At 43.1% G+C, this 27146-nt stretch overlaps 1 protein-coding gene across 2 annotated transcripts in view; it reads left to right on the top strand.

Moving 5' to 3' along the window:
* The window catches only part of sh3pxd2b (SH3 and PX domains 2B), a 33604-nt gene extending 6771 nt beyond the window's left edge, over positions 1–26833 (top strand). The window contains exons 3-14 of one of the 2 annotated variants that reach the window (XM_053441675.1): positions 4373–4448; positions 10228–10304; positions 15266–15357; positions 18364–18389; positions 18735–18770; positions 20102–20233; positions 20506–20607; positions 22426–22543; positions 22907–23091; positions 23230–23276; positions 23362–23487; positions 23607–26833. In XM_053441675.1, coding sequence (XP_053297650.1) covers positions 4373–4448; positions 10228–10304; positions 15266–15357; positions 18364–18389; positions 18735–18770; positions 20102–20233; positions 20506–20607; positions 22426–22543; positions 22907–23091; positions 23230–23276; positions 23362–23487; positions 23607–25151 — 2562 coding nt within the window. In that variant the 3' untranslated portion in view covers positions 25152–26833. The remainder of the gene's footprint in view (positions 1–4372; positions 4449–10227; positions 10305–15265; positions 15358–18363; positions 18390–18734; positions 18771–20101; positions 20234–20505; positions 20608–22425; positions 22544–22906; positions 23092–23229; positions 23277–23361; positions 23488–23606) is intronic. The other variant, XM_053441676.1, reaches the window with a different exon arrangement.
* Positions 26834–27146: the final 313 nt, after the last annotated feature.

Genomic DNA, 27146 nt, shown 5'->3' with positions numbered 1-27146 from the left:
CTGTTTATTAATTAACTTACTATTTTACAGAAACGGGGAAAGTTATCTGAGAACTATGATTTTTAAATAATATTTTGTATAGATTTACATTTTTTACAACTGTTCCCCATAAATCCAGTGATCAAGTCAACCTTCCATTTAATACCAGCATTAAAGTGGTTGATAATAAGCCCTTGACATTAGCCTGCAGCCACTGTTAACCCTGAGTCACTGCCCATGCACACTGTCCTCTCACTGCTTGATAAGTGGACTAATAGTTTAGCATTCTGTGAAGTATTTAACAGTATGACTGTCTGACAAAGGGTTAAACATGACCTCATCCATTAATCTACAGTGACGGAGTGAGAGACCAGCGAGGGAGGCATGTTGAAAAGAGAGCAGTCATTGTTCGTGGACTGTTTATTCTCTCGCTCGCCCGTCTGGGGCTTCTCAGATCTTCTTTATTAGGCCTTCATGTGAAGGCCGATGATGCGGTTACAGCGGATACGGACTAGACAAATTATAGCCCCCGCGGAAGAGTGCGTTAGCCTCTGATTCAGCAAGAATTGTTAAATTAAATAACAGTGTTTAAAGGTTTACAGCGGCAGGGGCGTATTAACAGACAGTGGAGAGGCTGGTTCTTCATTCCACTCGGTCTGTTGGTCCTAATGTGTTCATCTAATGACTGAAATGTGCAACACAAATATCTTATTAAAGTTCTAAAAAAAAGTTCAAATTTGACATGTTTGTAGAGCGTCGACAGACAGCCTCAACTTTGTTCGTTACTTCCCCATCTACAGTGTAGAGCCCAGAGTACTTCCACACACTGCTTCAGTTTTCACGATCAGGACGGTTTTGCTTGCTAGCGTCATCCATTGTCGTAGCAAAATATTGTAACTAATAGCTAAATTAAGTTCATGCTGATAGAGCGCCCTCTGCTGGAGGCAAGACGGTTGGATGCACCTCAAGACTGTTCCGTAGATTTTGAATTCGAACAGTTAATTAAAGTTTGACGAGATTGAAATGATAATTTCTGTATTGCTTATCATGGTGTGATATCCATATATACCATCTACACAGCGCCTATGTGTTTTTCTCTGTGAGCGACATGGAGACATCAAAAAACAACACACTTCACATCAGCTTTGGAAACCCATGTGGAGCTTGGCCGTGCTCCGCCTTGGCTTGACATCCTCCTGCCTGTAGAGCATGAATATTTGATTTCTGGGTTGGGTGATGTAACAAATATTTTGAGGAGACGGTCTTCGCTCTGTGCAGATGCCTTCTCCCTGTTGGAGTGGCTCTGATTACAGAGCAGATAGGAGCAGACAGAGAGGCTGGGTGTGCCTGCACTCAAAGTCAGACACATGGGAACGATTACAGTGCAGGGGGTGAGGCGGGGGGGTCGTGGCTCTTCTGTGTCTCTCTGTCATCGTCTGCCTGTCTCACCTTTTGTTTAAGAAACCAAACGGACTCAGGTCTTTAACTTTCAGACAAAGAGCGACCACTTCTCTTTGGAAACTGATTGTTTTGTTCTCAGCAGGAGAATTACATGTTGTCATGTGGAGCTTCAGCAGTCGGAGCCGATGAGAAGGGATTTAAATGAAACCGTGTGTTGCTCTTGAAATGCTTGACAGAGGGATGATCTTCTCTTTCTTACATATGATATTAAAGTAATTCAAACCCGAATCCATGCCAGAGTTATGATTCGTGTAGACATAAAACATTTTGTCAGAATATTGTTATATCAGATATGAAAACAAATTAACTTGTTGCACTCTTATCCGTTCAATATCACGACGAACAGCTTGTTGTTATTTTTCAGCGAATTCTGTTGATTTTTCTAACTAGGGAAATTTTCGAATGCCTTTTTGAAGTGGGACAATATTTCAAGTCAAATATCTAAAGAATTTGATTTACATTTTCTAAAATGTTAAATCCTTTATCTCGGTGTGCCTGATGGCCTGCTGGGCTCCTGCCGGGGGCTTAACGGAGCTCATTAGATGGGTTTTAAGATTAGGTTAAAATAAGCATGTTGGACTTCCTTGTCCGTAGAACGAAGGGGGATTTGAAACATAATATATGGGCAAGAAATAAAGATAAAACTAAGGCCAGGTGGGTCCTTCTGCAAATCTGAAGATAGACAGGCAGTCACATGTCAAACACGTGTCTGTTTTTATGCTTGAACATATATGATGTTTTATTTCTTGTTTTCCTGACTGGTGCTGTCACATCCAGATGTCTGCAGCCATCTAGGCCTTTTAGAATCTGTCCACAAATGGTGAACTGCCTTTGGATTGAGTGGCGCTCTGCTTGGTTGTTGTATTTAACCTTGAATTTCAAGTCAATGTTCAAATTTCACTCAGATTAGTTTTAGAGTATTTCTACTCTAAAACTATGGTGTACCAGTTAAATGAAGGATCCAAATCACAATAAGGAGCCGATCTGTATTTTACTAGACGAGCAGAAGAGCCAATGGGTGGATGCAGAGGCAGAGCCAATGTGCATTCATCCACCCAAACATACTAAATAGGCACAGTTCCATCCACAGCATTCAAAGGCCATGAGGGGATTATATTTAATAGAAAAAACTTCTAGACTTGTAATTTTGAACACCTATTTATCTTTAAGACTGTTGAGAACACGCATTGTTTAAAGACAACAACGCCTCTTTGTCCACTATGAGACAGTCCATAAAAAAGTATTAAAGATGAGTCTTTGGCACAAGTCTCTGCTTTTTCCATAACCTCTCCATCACCTCACCTCATAATACATTGCCCCCCCCCCCCTCCTCCGTCTGTTAGCTTTGGCTCAATCTAACGTCATTTTCATTTATCATATATGCTGGATGTATATGATGTTATGGTTCATGCTGGATGCCTCTTATCGAATATGAGGGATAACTAAATAAGACAAACACTAATAATAGTAAATCTCAAACACATAATAGATCAAAATGTACATTTGTTCATTATATATTATTATATTATTTACAGTGAAGGCAACGAGACGCTCTCTGGTTCAAGTGTACGTGGCGAGCCGGTTAGTTTTGACCCTCAGATGCCTCCTTGTAGCTTGAGAGATAAAATCGTTGTATCAGGTTGACGTGGAACAGACCACAGTCAGAAATTGGTAATAATGTCATTATGTGCTGGACCCTGACGTGGCTCACATGGCTTAGCTCTAACTGCATCTGCTGATCTTCTTAATCCTGACTATGTTCCTTTACTTAAACATCAAAGACTTTATCTGTAACATGAGAGAGCGATGGCAGAACACCCAGTGCAGGAGAGGGAGTGGGGGGGCCTGCGTCTGGCTGTTTGATGTCAGAACTTATTACTAAAATATATCAATGAGTAAATGCATGTCCTGTTATGATGAGGTTGAAACTACACGATCTATAATAATTATAGAGTTATGAGGAAGCTCGTTTGATGCAATCTGTAGAAACCATCTATAAAAACAATAAACCTTGTAAATGATTGAAGAACGTTTTACAGCTTGTTTTCTGTGGTTAAATCAAACGAGTGTTTTTAAAGTTCTGGATTATAATTTAGCATTAAACTCAAGTTATTTCACTCTTAAACCTTTCAGTTTGATGGCTGCAGGTGTCAGAGAGAGAGAGAGAGAGAGAGAGGGTGAGAGTTAGAGTTCATCGGTTAATATGGCCAGGTGCCATTTTTATTGGCCTCAGCTGTAGCTAGAGAATAGAACACACACACACACAAACACACACACACACACACACTAGAGTGCCAACATTTTTTTGTCCAAACCCGACTGAGCCCAAGAGAAAACTAAAATTAAACTGAACCCGTCCAGGTTTTGATATATTTTTTGATTTAGACTCAAGAATATCATTCCCTGAACATTGCCGGTTCTGGTGTCCGCACTCTTAACACACACATGCACATCTCCAGACGACCATATGGATGCATGCTCAACGGTTTCACCAGTAATCAACAAAGATGACATGAGATGTGACAGGGAAAGAACGGCTAAACTGATTTACTATCGGAGCAGATTGAGTTTTGAAAGGACAGAAAGATCAAGTGAGATTGAGAGAAACGATCTGAGGAGTCGCTTCTCTCTGGTCTTTACAAATGACAGAAATGTTCCACTCTGTCAGCGGTGCCTTGCTGCAAACAGCTCCAGCAGCACATGAGGCGGAGAGGAAAAACCATACCATCTGCTCAGTGCATTCCTAATCGTTGGCAGGCCTTCCTTTATTTGGCCCAAATCCTTCTAGGAACTGCTGATTTGTAAAAAAATATGTGAACTCTTCCTCCCCAGCCTCGGCTACCCTGTTGCGTGTAATGTGAAATGCATGTTTATAAGCGAGCGCAGATACTTTGTGTGTGCTAACAAGTTTGAATTAACTGTGCGGTTTCAGATGGAGTTACTGGATAAATTCCCAGTGGAGGGAGGCCAGAAAGACCCCAAGCGCAGGATCATTCCATTCCTACCAGGTAAGAGTTGAACACACGCTGTCCCCTAATGCCCCCACCCCACATGCCTAACACACAAACTCTTTAAAGTGGTACAGAATGGCACTCAATAGGGCATATACCTCCACATAGGACCATCAGTCCAATGAGTTCTGGTTTCTCCATGAGGAACTCTTGGGTTTTAAACAGTGGACCACGATGTCTCAGTCACAGACGGTGGAGGAACTAAAGGAAAACAGATTAATCAGAACAATCTCACTGTTCCGTGAACCAAGTGAGATGTTTCTTCATCTGCTCTTTAAACATTCAGCTGATTAAGCTTATCTTTCTGCATACAAACAGAAAAACTGTATTACACACAGCATATGCAAGATAAGGCCTGAAGCCGTTATGGTGTCACACCAAGTACCTGCTGTGGTTTCTATAACATTTCAGTTCATTTAAGTTCTTTCTTCATTGTCTTGAGGCAATGAAGTGTTTTTGGAACAAAGGCTTTTGGGGTCAGCTCGACCAACTTTTGAAATAGTTTAAGATTTAGATCCCGCTGTAAGTGATTCTTTATGAGAGCTTGAAAGAAAGCCTCACCCTGGGACTCCACCCACAACTCCCCCACCGTGCAGGCTTGGGACGGGTGGGGGATAGGATTATTTTTGTGGCCATCCAGGTCTGGAACTCATTGAGATACTACACACACACACACACACATGTGCGCGCCCACAGACACAGGGACTGTTTGATGAACTGAGTGGGAGGAGGGAAAGAGGAAAAAACTTAGCTTTTCATACTATCTCCTACCATTGCTTCATACAATCAGACAAAACAAATTGAATAGGAAAGAAAAGCATATTAATAGAATTGTCAGAATAAAAATGCCATCAGTAGCGCTATTTTGGATTTGTTCATAAAAGACAGTGAAACCAAAAGAGGTTCCAAAATAATAAGAGTCATACTTCCGTCTGAGTGGGATTCTACGAGAACATTTTTGCCTAATTTGCAGATAATTTTTTTCCGCCAAGGAAATATTTCACTTACAAAGCACAAGTCGGGCCTGTGGGCGGAGGCGGCACGGAAGTGGCTCTCTCTTCTTGTTGGGTTTATTCAAGGCCTCAAGGTGCTTTTACTCCTTCGGTGTTTCCACATCAGCAAAGTGGTTTGTCTGCATGTGTGCAGAGTGCAGAATTTTACCAGGGGTAAGCACCACAAACCTGATGGCTGCATTTAGTTGTGAGTCTAAAGTTGAACTCAGTGAAATGGTTCCAACATTTCCCAGCATTGTCCAGTTGAATCCACAGCTTTTTGATGTTTTTGACTATTTTATTACCTCAGGAAGCCATTTGTCATCTGAGCCCTCCTCACTTTGATGTGACACCCCCAAGCGAGGCTCTTTAAGGTGATGTCAGCAGCCCGGCCCTCGAAAAAGAGCTGATATGTTCTTGACCAATTATCTGCAGTTGTTTGATAATTCGTCAAAACCCCAGAAGGAATGTGGGTCTGTTTCTTTAGGGGCCCTGCATCAAAGAAGAGGTGAAACTTTTTTCTATGAATTAGTAAATTGTGTTGATTTCCCCCCTGTCCTTTTCTGTTTATTGATATAGCCACATCATACTTCAGCTACTCAGTGCTGCTGGGATGTATCCGCCTACCACAGTTGTAACATGTCAAATATGACTCTGTGGAGCTGAATAACTCACATTCCCCAGTCGGTCCTGGATTAAGTGTTTAAAAACAAAAAAATTACCAAAGAGTCACAATGACCTTGGTGTCTGTGCCTCATTCATATCACGTTCATCTCTTGTCTGCAGGGGACAGCAATCACTGGTCTTCTCTTCTACTCGTGTGTTGTCGCAGTCAGTAAGTTCAGGCAAGGTTTTTGGGTTTGAAGGCAAGTCGGTGGACACTCAGCTTTTCGATCTTTGTAAGTGGAACATGCACGCGTCCACGTCAGCACTGGCAACAATATTGTTTATCAAACGATATAAAAGCTGCAGCAGATGTTGTAATAAACAGACTCTTCCACTGCAAGTCTACCTCTGTACAGGCTTCATGACAATTCTCTTCAACACTGCTTCCTTCCCTTTACTTTGGAAACTCTAATGTATCGTGGTAGTCTGGACATGTAGAAACCTACCGTCTATCAGTAACTGTTTCTTTGTTGTTTCCAAGAAAAGAACTCCTGGTTTTACTTCCCCATTACTGCTCCTTAGTTAATTCTAAGTTAGTGATTATGCTTAGTCCTTGTGTTCTCTGCAACCAATTACTTCTGACTCTGAGCTTAAATGCTCGTCTGGACATCATTTCCATTTCAGAAAAGCTCTTTTTAAAGTAAAATGCATTAGAGTGGATTTAGCCCTGGTAAAACTCGTTTTATAAAAAGTCTTAAATCAATCCTCACGTCATGAAATACAAGTTGAAGTCACTTCTTGTAAACCCAAGTTGGAGTCCAATATTCCAAAGTGTGTGTCAAGTATTTTCAGACCTTTGAACCCTGGCGATGAAAGTGACACAGCATTTTCCTCTCAAAGCTGATTTTATATTGTTTATTCACATAACTGAGGCCAGGTCATTTCAGGGTATGAATACTCACTGTGTTCCCATAAAAGCTGCTTGTTTCTAATCTCAGCTATTTCCTCAACTTTCTTGTTGTGGCGTACAAGGACAAAGTTTGAAACCTCAAGTCCTCACTGCAGTGACCCAGCTGAGACCGAAGTCTACAGGATCTGTGTTATGTAATGGTTTTAGCTTCTCAAAATCACCATGTGTGACGAGTCCGGTGCTTAGGAATCGAGTCCTGAGAACAGCTTACTGTGTGTAAGGCGTGTAACAATCCCCCTCTCTGTGTTCCCACCTCCGTCTCCTCTGTCCCGTCACCTCCCTCGCTCGGCCCAGGAAACAGGAGTTGTTTGATACCCGCGGCGGGCTCTCAAGATTCGTCACGAAGTCGACCCTGCCTCGGCCGGGGCTCCGAGCAGATTTTTTTTTTCTCCCCTCCCCAAACAAGCCCTTTTCATCAGCTGCACCCATGGGCTGCCGTGCATACAGAGTGGGCAGTGTTGAGTCAGTGCTTCTCTCCCCCTGGACCCCAGAGAGCTCTGGAAAACCGTCAAAAAAGCTTTCTGTGTGAGGAGTGACGAGGGGAGGAGAGAGGTGGAAAGAGAGAGAGAGACAGAGAGAGAGAGAGAGCGAGAGAGAGACGTCAAGGGTTGACTTTCAAAACTCTTTAGTTTTCGAGAGATGTCCAGACAGTGTCCTTTTTGGGTTTCTCTGCCAACACCTAAGAGATTTGGAATGTCTTCTCTAATTCTTCGGCGAGTCACTCTCCTTTTTATGAGTCTCCCTCACATTGAGATGTACTTTTCTCCTCTGTGCAAATGTAGTGATGAATCAGGTTAGTTTCAGCCCCTGAACCGCTTTTCAAGGCGGTAAGTAGCAGAGTCATGGGAGCGTCTGAGCTGTAGGATTCATTCCATGGGCCTGACCGTGAATCAATCAATCCAAAAGTGGTTTAAACATTAACTCTAGCCCCTGAAAACACTGAGTAACATCTGGATTTGTTATTTCAGTGGGAAAAGGTTCAATCAGCTTTCAGTCCCGGGTCAGATGACTCTGCGTTAGTCACGGGTATCTGTCGGCTTCAGCTCCAAACAGCGGTAAAGGAAACGTGACATCCGGGTGGACATGCTTCAAGCTATGTATCATCAAAGCAGTGAAGGCGTGTCGTCCATTCTGAAACCACCTCCCTGTTCAGTCATTGGCCAACATGGCGCTTTACACACAACACGCCAGTGAAATGAAAACATCGAAAACACATCTGCTGCCTTTTTTAAGTGGGTTTACCTGTATTTAAAAAAACTGCACTCATTTGTGTACTAAGTGGTTTACTGACATGGCAAATAAAAACAGAATTCAAAAACAAAAGCCACGATTGACGCTACACAAGCAAACATGAGTTTCATGATCTGTCGTCTTGTCCCATCTTCTCATTGCTTTGCTCTGAACCAATCAGGTCTGCTTATTCACCGGCTCTTTGATATCACAATGGTGAAAACACAATATAACTGAAAACTATTTTGTGTGTTGTTTTTGTCACCGACCTGAGTCAACTTTTAGGTCATCATGAGCAAAGCGTGGTTGGAAGTGCGGAGATGGAGAATTTGGAAGATGGTTGTTTTGTGAAATTGATCTAAAGTCTTTTCCGTGAGGTCGCTTCACATTCCTCCAGCTCTTTATACATTATTTGTTATTCATGTTTCCTTATTCGGCATCTAACCTTATTTTTTCTGAGTTTAACCAACTTCAAAGACGAGCAGAAACAAAACAACAATATTCATGAGCAAAATATCGTTCAGATTCACGCTTACACACTCCAAAAACAACTTTTGTGGTTTTCAGCTCTGTGGGTTAAGGAAGCAGAAAAGGCCATTTTTAGTAACTCAGGTGAACCAGTGCAGCTGGAGGCCGGTCGGTCAGCGGGCCTGATTCATGTTTCAGCAAGTCTGCTTTAAACACGCGCTGAACAAACACCTCAGTCCTGTGATGGAGGTGATAGAGTGACTTTTAAAAACATGTCCCTCTCTGCACTCAGGATCTTTTCCCAGTCAGCCTCCACTTCCTGCCCAGTTCCTGCTGCACATGCCGACAGAGCTGCCGCTGTGAATTTATCAGAGAAACTTCGGCAGCTAAAAGGAGCAGAAAATAGATGCTGGCTCTGGAAGTTTCCTGCATGCCATTAAGTCAGAGGAGGGTTTTAAGAGGCCTATTTGTGGCCCCTTGTTGTTATTGTTGTGGCGACCCAGCTCGTCTGCGACTGTTTGTGTCTGGCGATGAGAATGGTGAAGTATGGAGCATTTACGCTGTCACTGCTTTCCCCAAAAATCATTTATTCATGACTTGGAAAGGGCAGCTATTCACCGAGCTCCTTACCCGCCTCATTGTGCTGTCAGAGTTATTGATGACGCCAAGTCTGCATGTGTCTGCACTCTAATAGGCCAACCGGGCTAACCAGTGAACCCTACCTTTTAAAAGAGGTGCTTTTGAAAGTTGGCCGAGAAGGTTAAACACACTGCAAATTAAGAAAAAACATGCAAAAAGGTCACCACACGCAAATACAGAACCACAGGCCAAATTTGGAATAAGACAATGGAAACTTTTCCAGGGGATCCAAAAAGTGATGAACCTGACTGTAGCTCAAAGCTTTGTGAAGTTCCATCACCGCTGACCAGCAGCAGACTTCAATAAACCTTTAAACATGCTTGTTTGGAATGGCCTGTTTTATTGGCGTGTGGTGATGCTGGTTGTAGCTTTCTTTCCGAACTCTTTACAGAGGTGACCTGCAGTATTTAAATGGTGGCGAGTAAAGAAGCTCCGCCACCGCTGCTGCACAAAGAGCTGTTTGTTCAAAGTTCAGTGGAGCTGGACTCAGTAGCAGGACATCACCGAACTGGAGCCTCAGTTGTCTTTGCCATTGTCTTGAAGATGTTGTTATGATCAACATCATCACTTCGGTTGCTGAGTCTCCGCCACCGCTGCTGCAGAGCACTGGTCGCCTGCTTATTCAAATTCCAAAAATATTGAACGCAACACATTTCCAAATCAGACACAGCTCTTCATTTGGACATTGACAATACAACTGCCCAGTGTGGCAGTTCTCGAGATGTGCGTTCCACAGATTAATTTTATCATAATATCGATGATTATTAGGATATGTTACTTTACTGCTGTGATCTATAGCAACACATCAGTTCTATTCTACAACTTTGACTTGTATGTTCTTCTAAATCATTTGTTTTCTACAATCCTCCAGGGAAGATCCTGTTCAGGAGGAGTCATATCAGAGATGTGGCCATGAAGAGGCTAAGGCCCATCAACGAGTACTGCACGGTGAGTGCATTGACCAATGTGTCACTTTAACCTGTAAATCTGCAATAGTTGTATTTCCTGAATATGCATGACAAACAACGCTGACCAGTCAGTGTTACAACATATGAAAACCAATGTTAAGTTAGAGTGGTTAGAGGATAAGAAAAACAAACTCCAGTCTCCCACCCACATTGTTTCAAACAAGCCATGAATAGGAAAATGGAAAATAATATTTCGGTGGACTAGTGGCAGAAAAATTGGACTATGGGCAGAAAATCAGACTGGATGGTCTCTGGTTCGACTCCACGGAGTGACAACAAAAACATACCTGGATGGACAACACCTGGATCTGTTCAAAAGTCCAAGAGGACTCTCCCTACCCCACTGTCTAAGTGCCCCTGAGCAAGGCCCCTTACTCCGCCAACACCTGCTCCGCCGGCGCCGTGCATGGCAGCCCACTGCTTTGTGTGTCCTCCTGTGTTCACCAGATGAGTCAAAAGCAGAGGACAAATTTCCCCCCATTTGCATGTCGTGTGTCTGTGCATGTGTGTGGGACCAATAAATGTATCTTAAAAAAAAAATCGTATATATGAGCAACACAAGTAGCTAAATGTCTTGGTTGTAATATTTGACTCCCTAGTCCTATATTTATCAAATTTATATGTCATTACCTCCATTAACTTCAGTGTTGTAGCAATTCACAAAGTCTCAAACATATGGTTATATTAATTAAGACTAAGCTCATAGCCACACAACGCAAGATTCACGTGATATTTATCAGATGACATTGTGTGGTGTGTGTTGTACTGAACTCCCTGGAGCCAACCTGTGTGACAGCTGGCGTCCACCCGGCTGAGGCGTCCTCAAAGCTCCCCAGGTGCCTCTGACTCCGACCCGTCCCTGCAACAGCAGACACATGAGAGGTTAATGTCTCTTAAGGGATCAATAGTGTGGAAGCATATAAAGAAAAATCTGTTGCTGTGGAGATAAAGAAAAGTGTTACACCCAAATATGCAGTAACCCTTCACGATCCCTCCTGGGGCTGGAACATTATAAATCTAAGTTCATGACGTGAACGCGAGACTTGAGTGGATGCGTGTTGTTGAATCACCACAAATTTCCATCAGTTTGTTTTTTAAGATAATGTAAAACTGTGCATTATCCAGCCCATTACACAGCTTTTTTACCAGGGAGATTAATCACTTGGCAGGACCATGGGAAAAGAAATGCAACAGCACAGACTCCGGCTCCACTGAAGCAGCTCTGTGACCGTAAAACTGCCAATAGCCGGCAAATAACCGATTTGACCGAAATGTAACCACGGCATCTTAGCAACAGGTTTTTTTGTCCTGGAAATAAATCCAAAGCAATAGTTTAAAAAAAATCCCCCTTTTTCTGCATTATTGTGCAAACTGCAGTGCTAACCAGGGAGAGAGGGTCTGTCATGAATCACACCATCATTACTTTTTATGACAGGACGTTTACAATTGGATATCGTGGCCTCATGACCACGTGGTGTAGAAGCGAGACGGAGCTTGTGTATTGAGCTCCACCAGGGAGGGAGATGTGTTGTGGTGCTCGCTGTCAGCAGGGAGTCTCGCCAAAAGGGCGAAGCGCTCGCCGGCGCTGAGCTCGCTCCGTGTCAGCACATCCTCGGCCCATAGGCTTCATGTTTTTGTTGAATATTACAGGCTTCTTACCCCAGAGCCTCTAAACCATCCACACCTCCTCCTCTCCGTCTGAGAGGGAATGTTTGAGGAGGTTTTTATAAGTTCGTTCTGACTTAGTCCAGACTGCATACTCAATGTTATCTCCAGATTGTTACCGTTCTGATAGGCTGTCACCACTTCCTTCCCGAATAAAGGAGTTTTGATTTACAAGGCCATAAAGTGAAAGAGAATAGTTTATTATCTCCTCCGACTGTACAGCTGGTAACAAACATCTTCAACCACTTAAGTGAAAAATAGGAGTTTTGGGAAAGGGATGGGTAGAGTTGTTGATTCATGCCTGTGGGGGTGGATGTTTATGAGAATAGTGGAGACGGATTTATCATCAGTGGTGTTGCTGTAGAATTTTAGGTTGTTATTGTGTGAAGTTATATACAAAGAAAACAAAATTCACATTTACTTGGTGAGGATTGTTCACTTTTGGAGTTCCGTGGATTTGGGTCCACATTGTGTCAAAATGTTTCCAGGCCAGATGTTTGTCCTCAGAACTCTTCTTCATGAGTTTACAATCTTTTGTTAAAGTAGCATTTGAGGACAGGACACCTCAGAGCATGTGAGAGGATTGTGTGGCGATAAATCAGTACCATCGTGCTGCGATGCTTTTAACCCCGAGCAGTGAGAAGTCACAACTCTTTTCTCAGCTTTTTCACACATTAACAGCCTGTCTGTCACATAAGGAGCCGAGTTCTACTTGTGAAAGCAAAAAAACTGATGAAAATTAAGTTAAAATCATGAGATTGAAAAGTTGACTTTGTGAGACTCTAAGTCCTTATTTCGATAAAGTTTTTCCTTGTTAAGAGTTACAGGATTGGCAGAAATAGGCATCGGAAATCAGAGACAGTGGATAAACACTTAAAACATCCTCCAGCCCTTAGAAGTCATCGTACAGGTTGGATCTCAGTCTTCAGCTCGGGCAGGGAATGTTGTTTTCTGCAGTGACTGCTGAAACAAATCTCAACTTGACTGTAAGCACAAACAAAAAACGGCCTCGACAAGGTGAAACGACATGTTTTTCTACGGGAAGAGCTGAGTCAGCCCTTCTGTTGTACAGCTGAGGTTTTAACCCGGCATCATGGAATTTCCCCTCGTTGTGAAGTCTTGTGTTTTCATTCAAGTCAGGAAAAACTGTCGGTATATAAAAAGAGAGAGAGAGAGAGAGAGAGAGAGTGAGAGAGAAGGAGAAAAAACCTGGAACCAGAGATTGTTTGTACAAAGCCAGAGGAAGACTGCTGAGCCGTGGATGGGCTGCCATGTCACACCGCTCAGAAAAGCATCACAGCAAGAAGTCCCAATGTCCTCGTGATCAACATCAGTCTCTATTCACAAACATAGAAATATAATCTGTGAGTAATTAAGATTTTGGATAAATAATGTCTCAAGATACCCTTCACTGTGAAAATTTTTGACTTTTTTTAATTTACAAATATAGATATAACAGATATAGATTTACAAATGTAAAGGTATTTTTTTAACATTGACGTATCTCAATGTACAGCACATTTTAAAGAAATGCATTTCCACAGTCCAGGTTTCTTTCTTGGAGAACTCACCCACACACACACATACACACAATTACCTTAATGCTGCCTGCTGTAAAAAAAACACACACACACCCATAAAGTCCATTTGCTGTAATGTACCCTGCGCCTCCGTCCCGTCTCCTCCCTGGGGAGAATGGTAATGAGTGGACAGACCGCAGGCTGACACAAGAAGAGAAATAAATCCAAGGAGAGTGGAGCTGCTTCTCTGACCTCAGGAGCAGCGCAGCTTTCTGGGCTGCAGGAGCAGACATTGTGGGTGGGGGGGGGTTCTCTGGAGGTCACCAGTATAAAATACACCTCTTACATCAGCTGCTTAGCTTCTGTTTCTGAAGATATGGATGGAGCTACTGTAAATGGGGGTAATATGAATCAGGAAGAGGAAGAGATGAACCCTCTCAGCTTATGAAACCTCCACTCATACTGTGTCCATGGCCGTGTACCTGCTCTTTTCTTCCAACTCGAGCTGTTGGCACAGACCTATGATCAGAAGCGTGACGAGGCAAACGTCTCTGCTACCAAGGTGTCCTTGGTCGGGGGCTCTGGCTCTGCTTCCATATCCATCACCGGCCCTGACGGTATATCGGCGCGTGTCACAGAGTGCAAAGAGGAGACAGGGCCCGCGCTGCCTTAAAGGGCAGAGCCGAAACACTTAGGAGTATTAAAATCAGAAGAGGAGGCCGGCAGAGGAGGCTTGATGGATAGCACCGGGCTCAGCCTGCCAGCAAGTGGAGGGAGGAGGAGTGGCCCAGCCTTCTAAGCAGTGTAGGAGAGACGGTCAACACAGGGTCATTGGCAGCAGTTATTCTGTCTTCTGGGGGGCGGGGGGGGGTTAATCTGTTGGGGTGATTATCTGTTTCACTGCTGTTCTTAAGAAGTTTGGCTGAAAGAAAGTGAAAGACAGATAAGGAGAGGCACATAAGTCTGGGCAGGAGTTGGAAAATAAAACCGTGTCTAGCTGTGTGTGTGTGCGTGTGTATATGCCAGTGTGTGTATGTGTGTGCGCCTCTTCACTGATGCTCGTGATTGTCCACAGAGGCACAAGGTGAGGGAGGACGGCAGCCGCGCCAGATCAGTAAACAGACACTAGACCGAAATTCTGAAACCATCTCACTTCTAAATATCAATAAATATGAAAAACCAGCCATAATATTAAAAGAGGCAGACATATTGTTCCTACGCCCGAGCTCCACAATCATCCAAAGTTACAATTTTAATAAGAGAAAATGTTTTTAATCTTCATCCGGACAAACTTTCAACAGACTCATACTGCTGCAGTGTCATCAATACACAAAATGATATTACATTTTGCACTTCAATCTAAAAAGTAATTGCCAAAATACTATTATTTTTATTATTATGGCAGCTTGTTCGAAGGACGTGGTATAGAAAAAGAGTTTTTGGGATATTAAAAAACATATGAAAATGAAAAACACGGGAGGCAGGATTGTAGAAGTATTGGTTATTCTGTTGAAACAAATGGACGATTCTCATTTATGTTTTGCTTTAGACAAATAATCAGTAAAATTATTGTTATTGTTAGAACAAGACAGCTAAATAATTAACATATTGAAAACTGTACTTATTGCCTAGACTCTCAATGTGAACTATATTTAACCTTTGGTTGACCTCTACATATATATATATATACTGAAGTGAGTGTAATTGTCAGTTTGTGTCATTTCCTAAGTTTCCTTGTCCTCCTTTGTCCCTGCAGGCTCTCATCCAGCTGCCGGTCTACATCTCCCAGTGTGAGGAGGTCCGAGTTTTCTTTGAGACCAGACCTGAAGACCTCAACCCACCCAAGGAGTAGGTACCACACGCGTTAGAAACCCTCAGAGTCACATGCAAAGGGAAACACCCACCGATGTTCACCCCGCCTGAGGTCATGTCGCTTCCCCTCAGCGTTTCCGCCCCAAACTCAGAATTCATCACACCCTCTGATATGATTTCATATTCCCATGTGACCTCCTGTTCGATCTTTCAAGCAGAAACACATTTAATGGGTCTTCCCCCCCCCCTGTACGCTGAGTCTGCATGTGAAGCATGTAGCTGCGGCTCCGCTCATCCCCCAGGCGGGGGGGGGGGGGTCAAGTGGTTGATCTGAAGGTGTGCAGACCTGCTCCGTGGTCTTGTGTAAATATCACTCAACACGTTAGCATCATAACCGGTGCCGACAGTTACAATGTGCTAAAACCAAGACATCAGCGGGCAGCGAGCTCCAGCCTCCAACACACACACACACACAGGCGCCTGTCGATTACACACTTCACTTACACACCCACTCGAGGCCTCGGTTTTTTGCAAATGTGTTGTTGTTGAGGTTAGCAGCACCTTGAGGGCAGCAGAGGTGACGGGCGGCTGGTTCCAGGGAGACCAGAGAGGCTTTTTACACCGACAGCTGTCAGCTGGGCCCTGAGCTTTTTAACCCGTCTGTCATCACATGCTGATGTGAGGCACCGGGCGCTCGGAGGCTGCATCGGTCGGCAGGAGAAATTAGTGGATAAATCCTGTTAAACGCCCCAGGAGCATGTGTGAGGAGAGCAGGGAGGTGGGGTTTTTCAATTTGCAAGACAAGGTTGAGAAATCTGGGTCACGTAATGAGAGTTTACACCAAAACGATACTTATACTGCACTAATTATATGAATATAACACTAGTGTGCACTTTGTATGCCAGTTACAATAGGAAAGAATATTTCTTCACTTTTTCTACCACTGCCACTAAGATATGTTTTCTGAGATTTCCCCTGAAATCGATGGGACAGCTTTCGGGAGCAGTTTAGGGTTCAGAGCCTTGCTCAAGGACACTTGACATGTGAGCCGGACGAGCCGGAAATTTAACCATCAACCCTCAGATTAGCGGATCACCTGCTCTGCCTTACCTCTGTGGTGGCTGTCTATACCAGTTATATGATAATCTGACATAAACTGCTCTCTGAAAATGATGATTGTGTAATAGACACACACAAACACACACAAGTCTCTTTATAGTTGAGCCCTAGCCCCTAACCTAAACCTAATTCCAACTCTAAATCTAAGTCTTAAACCTCAAACAGCCCATTCAATTTGTGAGGACCGGCCAAAATGTCCTCACAATGATGGTATTGAACCAAAATGGACTTTATAACTATAGATAGACATGCCACACACACACACACACACAGTTTGTCTCTGTCCTCCCCTGAATGAGGTCGGCAATGACACGTTACACCTCCGTCTTCATATAAAACCCCAGGCCTGCGCCGGGAGAAGAAGCTGCAGAGAGAGGGAGCATTCACTCGAGGCGGCTGAATACAGGAAAGACCTTGGTTTGTCTTTATTGAAATTGGATTAGTGCTTTCTGCTAGTGCAGCCTGTTGTTTGGCTCACTGACAACATGGGGCTGGTGCACAGACACAGCAGCCACTGTGGGAGAAGATTTATCATGGCGCATAAATCTACATGCACTGAGAGGGGCATCTCGAACTTTCTTCTCAGAAGCAGTGGAGTTAGAGACGAGGGAGGAAGAGAGGATTTCACTGTGAAGAGGAGGCAGAGGAAATGGGACAGAAGGAAAAGTGAATAGCAGCGAGGAAAGGAGAGGAATGGAATGGAAAGGAAAGGAAAGGGGGAAGTAGAAGAGATCATAAGGGAAGGAAATATAATTAGGTGATGGAGCAAGATGGAACTGGAGCTTGATGGAAAGAATGAAAAAGGAGATCATATACAACTAGTATGGCACTCAGAGAAAGCAAACCTCCACCAAGGCCCAACAGTCCCCGTATGAAACCACATTCAAATTCACTAGATCCAGATTTTTTATTTGCATCTGCACCAGATTGCATACACTCATAAATATCAGTCGCCTAAAATGTTCCATCAAGATCCATTAATTCCAAGAAATCAATAAATATGATATCATGTCAGTTGTTCGTAACTGGGACTGGGAGGATTCATTTGATATTCATGAAAATAGTCATATTGGGCTCATGGTTCAAGTGAGCCTTTAGATACACAATACACAAACACTGCTCTTCTATAATAATGGTATTGCCTCTGTCGGCCTATAGGCAGGGATTACATTTTTTACAGTACGTCAGTGGGTACGCTCGTGGGTGAAGATTTACTGAGACCTGAGCCTCTGCAATTAACAGCTGTGCCGACTGAACAATGCTTTATGTGGCTGACAGCGTTCATGTTAATGCCGGGGAGCGAACGACGAGGAGCTGCCAAGAAAACGGTGAAGGGAGATTGAAGGAGTGAGTTAAGTAGACGTGGAGGATGTGGGGGTGGGGGGGGGGAGAAGGAAGATGATGGAAGTGAGGGAGAGAACAGGCAGAGAAACTGAGGCCTTTCTCACACGTTGCTTATTAATAGATCCAACACAAAAAGTCGATATCAGCCATGACTGGCATTGTTTGCTGCATGAATCACTCCTGTTGTGTCGTTGCATCATAGCACATTAAAAAATAATCATGTGACAGATTTCCAAAGGATCTTAATGCATCATCGTTTCAAAGTAGTTACACGAATACGGGTAAAAACATCAGAAGTATCATGAAGTTAATGCACAAGTTAAGGAACTGAACCCAACAATAACCCCCTCCAGTCTTTAGAAGGCTCATCTGAATAGATTAAGAGATAATGCGTCAGTAAAAGTCACAGAGTTTGGGAATTATCATAAATGTATATTTTAGAACAAAGCACAAGATGATGAATATCTCTTGTACGTCTGAAGGTTCTCCGCACTATATAAAATCTGCTCTTTCTTGATAAACTATATATCCGTACTTTTCCCCCCCGGTAGTAATGTGATGTTTTCCTCTCTTCACCAGGGAACCCATTGGAAAGAAGAAATCAGGTAAGTCACAGCTTTGTTTGTGTATTTTCATGAAAATGGGTTTCGTGGTCTTGGCTCTGGTCATTTTGTCTTTGAATAGAAGTCCAGTCATTCTTATGTAGCCTAGTATATAATATAACATTTGCTCCATCTAGTGGTCACTCACATTTGTTCTTGTTCCATTCACATTTTGTCTATATTCAGATATTTAAATTCTTCTCCAGGACTTGACCATTACTGCACCAGTTACACAGAAGCCGTTCCTCTTTATTTCCTCTTCATCCTCTTCACTCATCTTAGATTCTCAAGTTGCATCCATGACACTTTTTTTCAGTTTTCTTCTCCATTCATTTTCCTTTCCATCAGGGATTGTGGAGAGAGCGACTTCTTTCCTAAAGCGAGGTAGTGAACACGCTGTCGTGCTGTGTGTGTGACCCCAGCGGGGCGCTGTAGTGGCCTGTCCCCCCCCCCCCCTCTCCTCCTCCCCTGGCCTGGGCAGGTGGGATGGGGCTCTGTTGAAAGCTTGGGGCTTGCTCTGGTTCTAAAATGGATTCATACACATTAACTTCAGACCCTGTTGGGCTCATTTTTGTGAATTTAAGTATTTTGTGGTGTTGAGGATAAGGGCAGGATGTTTACCTTGGATCTACATCAGAGGGATTTATTATTTTATAGTGTAGCTGCAGAATGGCCAGATATTCAATTTTAGATACATTAACAGCATCATGCAATTATTTTTTAACTTATATTAAGTACTATAGAGTCTTGGAGTTAAAAGAGTTGGTGGAAATGGCAATTTGCGTGTGAGGGTGTCTGCGTACTAAGTACAGTTAAAATTAATAAGACATTTACACATCATAATCTTTATCTTCTATTAACTTATGTATATCAATATGCTTTTGAACAGAATAAGGGTGAAAGCAACTCATTATTTTCTTATATTCTTAAACCTGCTCACTTTTCAAACTGACAGAATCAAGCATCTGTTGCAGAAAATAAATAAAGTTGCTTCAATTTAAATAAATTCACAAGCTGTTGCTCGCCTAATGGTGTTGAGAGACCTCGTGGCTGTGGATTCACCCCATCTGTACTTTATAGATTTATCACATTTAAGACATACAGGTTACAGTAGACAAAGTGATATGTGTTCACCAAAGGTTTTTTTTCCCAGTTATTGCTATATGTGGGATTCAGGTTCCCGGTTGTGTTTTGAGCCCCTTGTGTATTAAAAGTAGATTTGATTCAGGCCGGCTTGGAGCTAACATTGGTGGTGGGTCTCCGTGTTTCTGGTTTCTGTCTGTTGATGATTGACCTTACCCCCCTTGAAACATTTTAACTTCCTCATTCACTCCTGTAAGTTTCCCTTTTTTACTCCTCCTCTGTCAGCTCATTGTTTCCCTCACGCTCATCTCTCCAATCACATCCGTTACCGCCTCTGCTTCATTGTTTTTGTGAATCTCAATACTGTAGATAAGCCTCCTCTCACGTAAACAGAATTTAAAGCTTTGAATTAATGTCATCAGCTCAATATTTCAAAGCCATGGACATTTCCTCTTATGATTTCAAATTAATGGACACCTCCTTAATAAGACATTATTAAATTATACCCAACATCCTGAGGAGTAGAGGCTTTTATTTGCATTATTGAGATTTCATCCGTAGCTCCTCGAAGAAAGTATCAGGGAGAGAGACGAGCTAAATGAGCCTCTGCTCTGGTTCTTCCCCCTCAACAGGAGATTCCAGCTCAGCCGATCCTCTCCTCCTCGACCAGTATGTGGCAGTAACAGACTACGAGAAGCAGGAGAGTTCTGAGATCAGCCTGCATGCGGGTCAGACGGTGGAGGTCATTGAGAAAAATGAGTCTGGTAAGTTCTATTCAGTTTCCAGTACAGTCTTTTTTAATGTTTCTGAAAAGGTGCACAAAGGTAGTTGGTTTATGAATCAATCACTAGTGGAGGGACTGAGGCATGCTGGGAAACAGCTGATGTGACTATATGTGGATTTAATATTTCGGACATTCTTTAATTAACTTTTTTAATTAAATATTAAAATGAATACATTATCTTTAAATGATATTAAATCAAAAGATGTGTCATGATATCCAGTAGGTCACTCTGTTTATATTCTGCTCACTCAGGATGGTGGTTCGTGAGCTCGGAGGACGCCCAGGGCTGGGTCCCTGCCACCTGCCTCGAGGCTCAGGACGACCCGGATGACTTCAGTATTCCCGGAGAAGAAGGTACATGAAACTTTTCCCTCTGCTGTCGATGACACGCAGTATTGTCAAGGACTTAGAGAGGCTATTTAACACTAACAGTAAATGTATGTGCAAATTCATTTTTATGTTCGGTATAATGTAGAAGCAAGTAGAGGTTTAATTGGACTCCTATGCTATATTTCGAATAAGTGCTAATTTAATGGATGGTTTGCAGATCTGTTGAGGAAATGTGACAAAATTGCTTATTTTCTGGAGAAGATTAGTCAAACACTAGTTCCTACTAATGTGTGTTCATGAGCAGGACATCAAAAAATGAAAAATTATGAACAAATAGAAAATCTGTTGCATACATTGGAGCAGGATCCATAAAAACTGTGATGTAGATTTTAGAGGAACGACACTATAATGATAATGCAGCGTTTGGTCGGAGCCCTGAGCAAATGAAGGGGTCCGAGCCAAAGTGCAAATTACAGAGCATATTTCAAGTCCCTGGAAAGCCGGAGAAGTATTCGGGTTTAAAAGTGGACACTGAGCTCACTGCACTGTTTCTGCTCTTCAGAGGACTGGAATTAGAGAATGACTCAAATGTCACATCCACGTTCACTGACATTATCACAAATGTCCAGAAGAACGACACAAAAACACAGAGGGGGATAGATGAGCATTTAGGCAAGTACATAATATATATGCTAAAGTTATCCCAACACTATTTGTTACCCAGTAATTAGTAAGATTTAATTTAAGAGACCCCAGATGATGCACAATATCACCGACATATCTTTGTTCAGGACATTGTTTTTTAAACTGGAAATGGGTAGTGAGATTATAAATAAGAGATTCCAGCTACAATGGATTGAACCTGTAACCCTTTCATTAAAAAACATCTTTCTTTTATTGATCGCTCATTGATCGATTGCTTTATTGATCATTCATCAGCAAACGATTCCCATTTACTCCCAAATAATTCCTCCTATTTGTGCTCTGCTGTGAGTTGAACTTTCTTTTAGGTCGACCATTACTGAAAATGCTTTAATTCAGGATGAATACACATCAACGGGATGACACATGTTATGTTCACTTCCTGTTTTGCCCACCTCACTGTGCCTGGAACAGTGCCGAGGAGATTCTGGTCACTGCCAAGGCACGTGGGTCGTCGCAGAACTTTAGGGGATCTATTCAGCACAGGCTTTGGGCAAGGTGGAGCGCACGCCTTTCTTTTCCCCCTATTCTCAATGTGTGTGTTTGCGTGTGTGTGTTTATGTGTATGCATGTACGCTGCTTGAGAGACCCAAGCATGTGAATTAAACCCTTGCATGCAAAGTGAATTGTGTTTTTCTACGATTTTTAATATGGGTTAGGGTTAGGGTTAGGGCTATTTCAACCAGCATTAATAATCACTTGATAGATCAATATAGATGTAGTAGTAGTTTAATAGTAGAAATAATACAAATTGTAGAAATGACATTTCTAGTACAAAGTCTGTTGTGTTTGTGGTCAATATTTGTGGAGGATGTTTGTGTGTTTTGTGCGTCAATCTCACATCTTCTCACTCCACAAGACGCTGCTCAAGCCTTGCCTCATTTAATTGAATCACTCTGCTACTATAAAGCCAAAGTACTTCAGTAGCCATGACAGTTTCTCATCCTTAACCACAAAGGGACAGGGTTGAGTTGGACAAAGTGCTTTGAACCGCGTGCTTTGTCACCGCAGCCTTTATGCTCCATCGGCATTTATTTGTGCGCCGCTTTTATTGTGAACCTGTGCACAACAATCCCCAGAACGGACATTATGATTTTATATTTCTTACGATATTGTGTTTCCCCCCCCCCCCGACTCTAGATGAGAAGTTTACAGTGATTTACCCGTACTCGGCCAGGGACGAGGATGAGATCGACCTGGAGAGAGGCATGATTGTGGAGGTGATTCAGAAGAATCTGGAGGGCTGGTGGAAGATCAGGTAATTCAACCCAGTGACATTAAAGGAGACACATTATGTTTGGTTTTCCGAGTTTATTTTTCCTCTAGTGAGCTAAAAACCAAGTGTTTCAGACAGAGGCTAAAGAGAGGAGCTGTGATGTGTTTTCATAACATTAGAGCGTGTAAACCTTTTCAAGTAATAACACAGACTAAAACTATGAATGTGATATTTCTCGTTTTACTTGCCAACATACCCTGTTCCAGATTTACAGGCTGCTCGTGAATATAAAATGTTGCACTGACTAAAGACACAAGTTAATTGCACGTTGAACTAACTGCCCATTAGTCTTCCCTCTCATTTTTATATCTCAAGCCAGTGAGGGTACATCTCTTCTGCACTCAGGTACCAGGGCCGCGAGGGCTGGGCCCCAGCCTCCTACCTGAAGAAGACGGACATTCAGAAGCAGTCAGCAGGGGGCGCTGCTCACGCCAGCACCAACGACCTGGACGGGTTCTCCAAACAGGGCCAGCAGAACAACGCAGCTCGAGACAAAGAAAACCGCCTCTCCTTTTTCTCTGAGAACAAAAGTAATACGTGAAATCAACAAAGGAAGCTTGTGATTTAGTGTTTTGCTTGAGAGAGGGAGTGGATTTTAATAAAATGTCTGTTCGCTGCTGCTGTGCAACTCAACATACTCTCTGATTACATGTGTTCTCCCTCCACAGAAGTGGGATCCAGACACAGACCTCCTCCTCGCAGAGATCTCACCATCGTAAGATTTGGCACAGCAACGATTCTTTATGTATTAGATGAAAACTTGGGATTCTCACTTGACTTGTCTCTCTCATATTGCACAGCCTCGTGGTGCAAATCTACCCAAGCCACCCGTTCCTCCGGCGGTTGAGGAAGAGTTCTACACAATAGCGGATTTCCAGACCACTATACCTGATGGTATTAGCTTCCAGGCCGGAGTTAAAGTTGAGGTGGGTCGAGCACTGCTAATATGAAAACGGATTTTATAGTGAAGCATTTGGCTTGAATAATTAATTAAGTTATGAATTTTGGAATTTAATCTGTTTATTCATTATTCACTACCTACCAGGTGATTGAGAAGAATTCAAATGGTTGGTGGTACATCCAGATAGATGAAAAAGAGGGCTGGGCCCCAGCCAATTTTATCGACAAGTACAAGAAGACCAGCAATGCCCTGAGACCCAACTTCCTTGCGCCTCTGCCCAACGAGATGGAGAAGCTGAGGTTGGAAGATGGTGGTTGTTCAAATGCATCAGGCTCAGATGACAGCTGGTCCAAGCCGTTACCAGATGAGCCACCCACTGCCCCCGAGACCTGTGCCCGACCTAAACTCAGAGAGTGGAAGCCCTGTCCCGTCAAGGTGGTCCCGGCCTTCCCTGGGCAGTTGCCTCCAGCCCCAGCTGCCCCTCCAGCCGAGGAGAAACCAGCTCTCCCACCTCGAAGGGAGTCCATTAACAAGAGCTTTGAATTGGAGGTAGCAGACAAACCAAGACCTGATCCTTCCAAGCCTTTGCCCCCAAAGCCCCCGGCCCCTGGAGTCATCATGCCACTGGTACCGCCCAAGGCAGCCCCCTTCAAACTAGACAAACCACCAGAGATCAAGAAAGAAGATAAGAACAAAGTTCTTCACCTTCGGAATGAGATGGGTCTTGAATGCGGGCACAAGATCTCTGCCAAAGAGGTGAAGAAGTTTAATCTGAAACCTGTGCCGAAACAGCCACCGAAACCCAAGCCCGAGGTGCAGGAGGAGAAACCAGAAGCACCTGGTCCGTCGGTGTTAATGAAGCCCAAACCTGGGCTACGACCTAAACCTGTCCCTGCAGCCAAGCCGGATCCCCCAGCGGAGAAGAAACTAGACATCACCAACCTGCGGAGCAAGCTGAGGCCGTCGAAACCTGCAGACCTGGGTTCTGCATCGGGTGAGTCAAACCATCAGAACGGCGCGGCAGCAGCAGTCAATAGTTCCCACCCCAGATCCCCCACGAGCTCGCCACCCACTCATATCCCTTCTCTCAACCATACTAAGTACTCTGACGAGCCAAAGGTCCCCCCAAAACACGTTAATGGTCACAGCCACGAGAGCTCATCACCCCATGCAAAACCATTAGTGCCTCCCCACAAGGAGGCGCCTAATAGACCCCCCGCCATGGCTCCAAGAAGACCTCCTCCTCCAAAGAAGGGAGACCCATCCAGTCCAACTGAGCTCAGACCTCCACCTGCTCTTCAAGAAATCCAGGATATTCTCAAGGCTGGACTACCCCAACTCAGCAGGCCCCCTCCCCCTAAACCCAAAGGGTTTGTCCCGGTGCCTGCAAACAAGGAGAAGGAGGAGAACAAGGTAAATAAAGTCCCAATTCCTCCCAAGCCCCAGTTGAAGAGCGAGAAGCCTGGTCCGCCCAAGGACAAGCTTCCCCCTTTACTCAAGGAGCCCAGCAGGGAGGAGCTGTATCTGGCTGTGGCGGACTTTGAAGGGGACGAGCAAACAGCCGGCTTCAAAGTGGGTACAGTGTTCGAGGTGCAGGAGAAAAACACCAGCGGCTGGTGGTTCTGTAAAAATGTCAGAGGAGAAGTCGAGGGCTGGATCCCCTCGAATTACCTGAGCAAGAAACCTTAGTGGGAACGTGCGCTCACAACCACCGCCATACGAATCAATAAGGATTTCCATGAACAAATTATCACTATTTTGTAGTTGATTAGCATTTTTTTTTTTTTATTTATAGGTACCTTTTTTTTATTATTGAAACATTTGTTAATGTTTATTTTTTGCAAGGATGTTCTACCTAAACTGAACCAGCAATAACACATGCCCTCCTGGGTTTTGTGATGTTTACTTCTTTTAGTTATTGACTAAGTATTAAGTGAAATATTATCTGCTTTCATCGCCACGTGCTAGTTGCCGCCATTAGAAAGGCTCGACGTTATAACAGCCACAGATGTATCTAGATCCTCCTACGATACGTTGCCTCGATATTATATGCAAAGTGCTTCAGTGCTTTATAAACTGGTTGTGACTGTACACATGGTCCTTGTGGGAATCATTTTGCTAAACATTGAAAACAATCTAGATCAAAGGAGACTGAGCTAGATGTTCATATCCAGCAGTAGACGCAAAAAAAAATCCAAAGTCGCTAAATCAAAGACTGCACATTAACTCATTAGAGGAGGACTGGGCTTTCAAGTGCTATTAGCAATTACTAAAAAGTGTATTTGCCAAGTAGAAGTGCTGTTTGTTATAACAGAAACATGCATCTTAGTTTTTTCTAATGTTTTTCCTTCTTGAATGAATGTTGCAGTGACCTGTAACAAACGGGCACTTTCTCCAGTGGGATGAGGTTTAGGGTTTGCACATGCTCCAGGAAGGATACAAAAAAAAAAAATGCCACCGTGCATTTTTATTCCTTATCTTTACTTGTCATTGTATTTGCCATATTATTTCATACTCATTGTTGCAAAAAAAAAACGTCAACGTAGAGACGAGGCTCGAGCAGCAGAACTGAGGTGGTGAAGGGAAAAGTGGGATTTTGCCGAGCACATCTGCATCCCTGCGCCAGATGTGTGACCGGGCGCGAGGAATTGGAAACCTACGGTGACTTGTGCAATGATTTACAGTATTTTAAGAGTGTACAGTCTGGATGTTTGGTGCTTGAATAACAGCAAAGAATGACCATTGTATAAAAATAATATTTTACATTGATGCTTGACTGGTCAAGCATGGTCAGCAAATTATTTTTTATTGTACAGTAATGAGAGTCGTACCTGAACTGTTATTACTTTCCTTCTGGGGGGGGTCCATCTCTTAGGGGTTTTGCGCTGTACTGATCGAGTTATGAGGAAGGAAGGAAGATCCAGGGGAGACGTTCGGTTGATTTATGGATTGTTTTAAGATAAATGAAAAGTAGGTCCGTTGAGAAAAGTATGTGAAAACCACTCACTGATAAATACATACCAAAATTAGACAATAAAACAATTGTGCGTTCATGGTTCTGGACGTAATCAGACAAAGCTACAAGCTGCAACACCGATTCTGTTCTGCTTCTAGTCGCTTTAATGTTAAACCACATTTCACTCATGTTTTATAAAGAAAATGACAGCACCAACGAGAAAAGAGCCGAATTTAAAAACACTTAAAATGTTATTGTTTGGTATAATGTGTGTGAAGAAGGTACAGTACAGTGCAAAGAAAATGTGTGGTATGATGGTGTCAGTATTGTAATCTTATTTACTTTTTTTGCAATGTATTTTTCATTACATTGAGTCTCCTTTTACCCGAGTCAATAAAAGTTTTTGATTTTTCAACTACGCCTTCACACTGTGTCTCAATTGGTGTTTGAAAAATCACAAGGGGGCTTGGCTTTTTCTTCATTGCCGAGTTAAAAGTAGTAAAAGACCAAATATGTATTGTTTTAAATCACTGGTTTTATGTTTCTAGATGAATTAAATCAGTTTCTTTATTAGATCGTGAAAACAAACTAAAGTTTTTGTCTGATTGTCTACAAGAAAACCCCCAGTCACCTTTATCCATTTAATCAGATGAGGACTCAGAACTCTGGGGTATTTTAGCCTTGTTTTTCTAAGTGGTTTTTCTTTTCCAGCCTGTGAACGTACAGAT

This window comes from Pleuronectes platessa, chromosome 15, assembly GCF_947347685.1.
Source record: "Pleuronectes platessa chromosome 15, fPlePla1.1, whole genome shotgun sequence".
Taxonomy (NCBI): Eukaryota; Metazoa; Chordata; class Actinopteri; order Pleuronectiformes; family Pleuronectidae; genus Pleuronectes; species Pleuronectes platessa.
The sequence above is the reverse complement of the archived record's forward strand: the minus strand, read 5'-3'. Positions and strand labels throughout refer to the sequence as shown.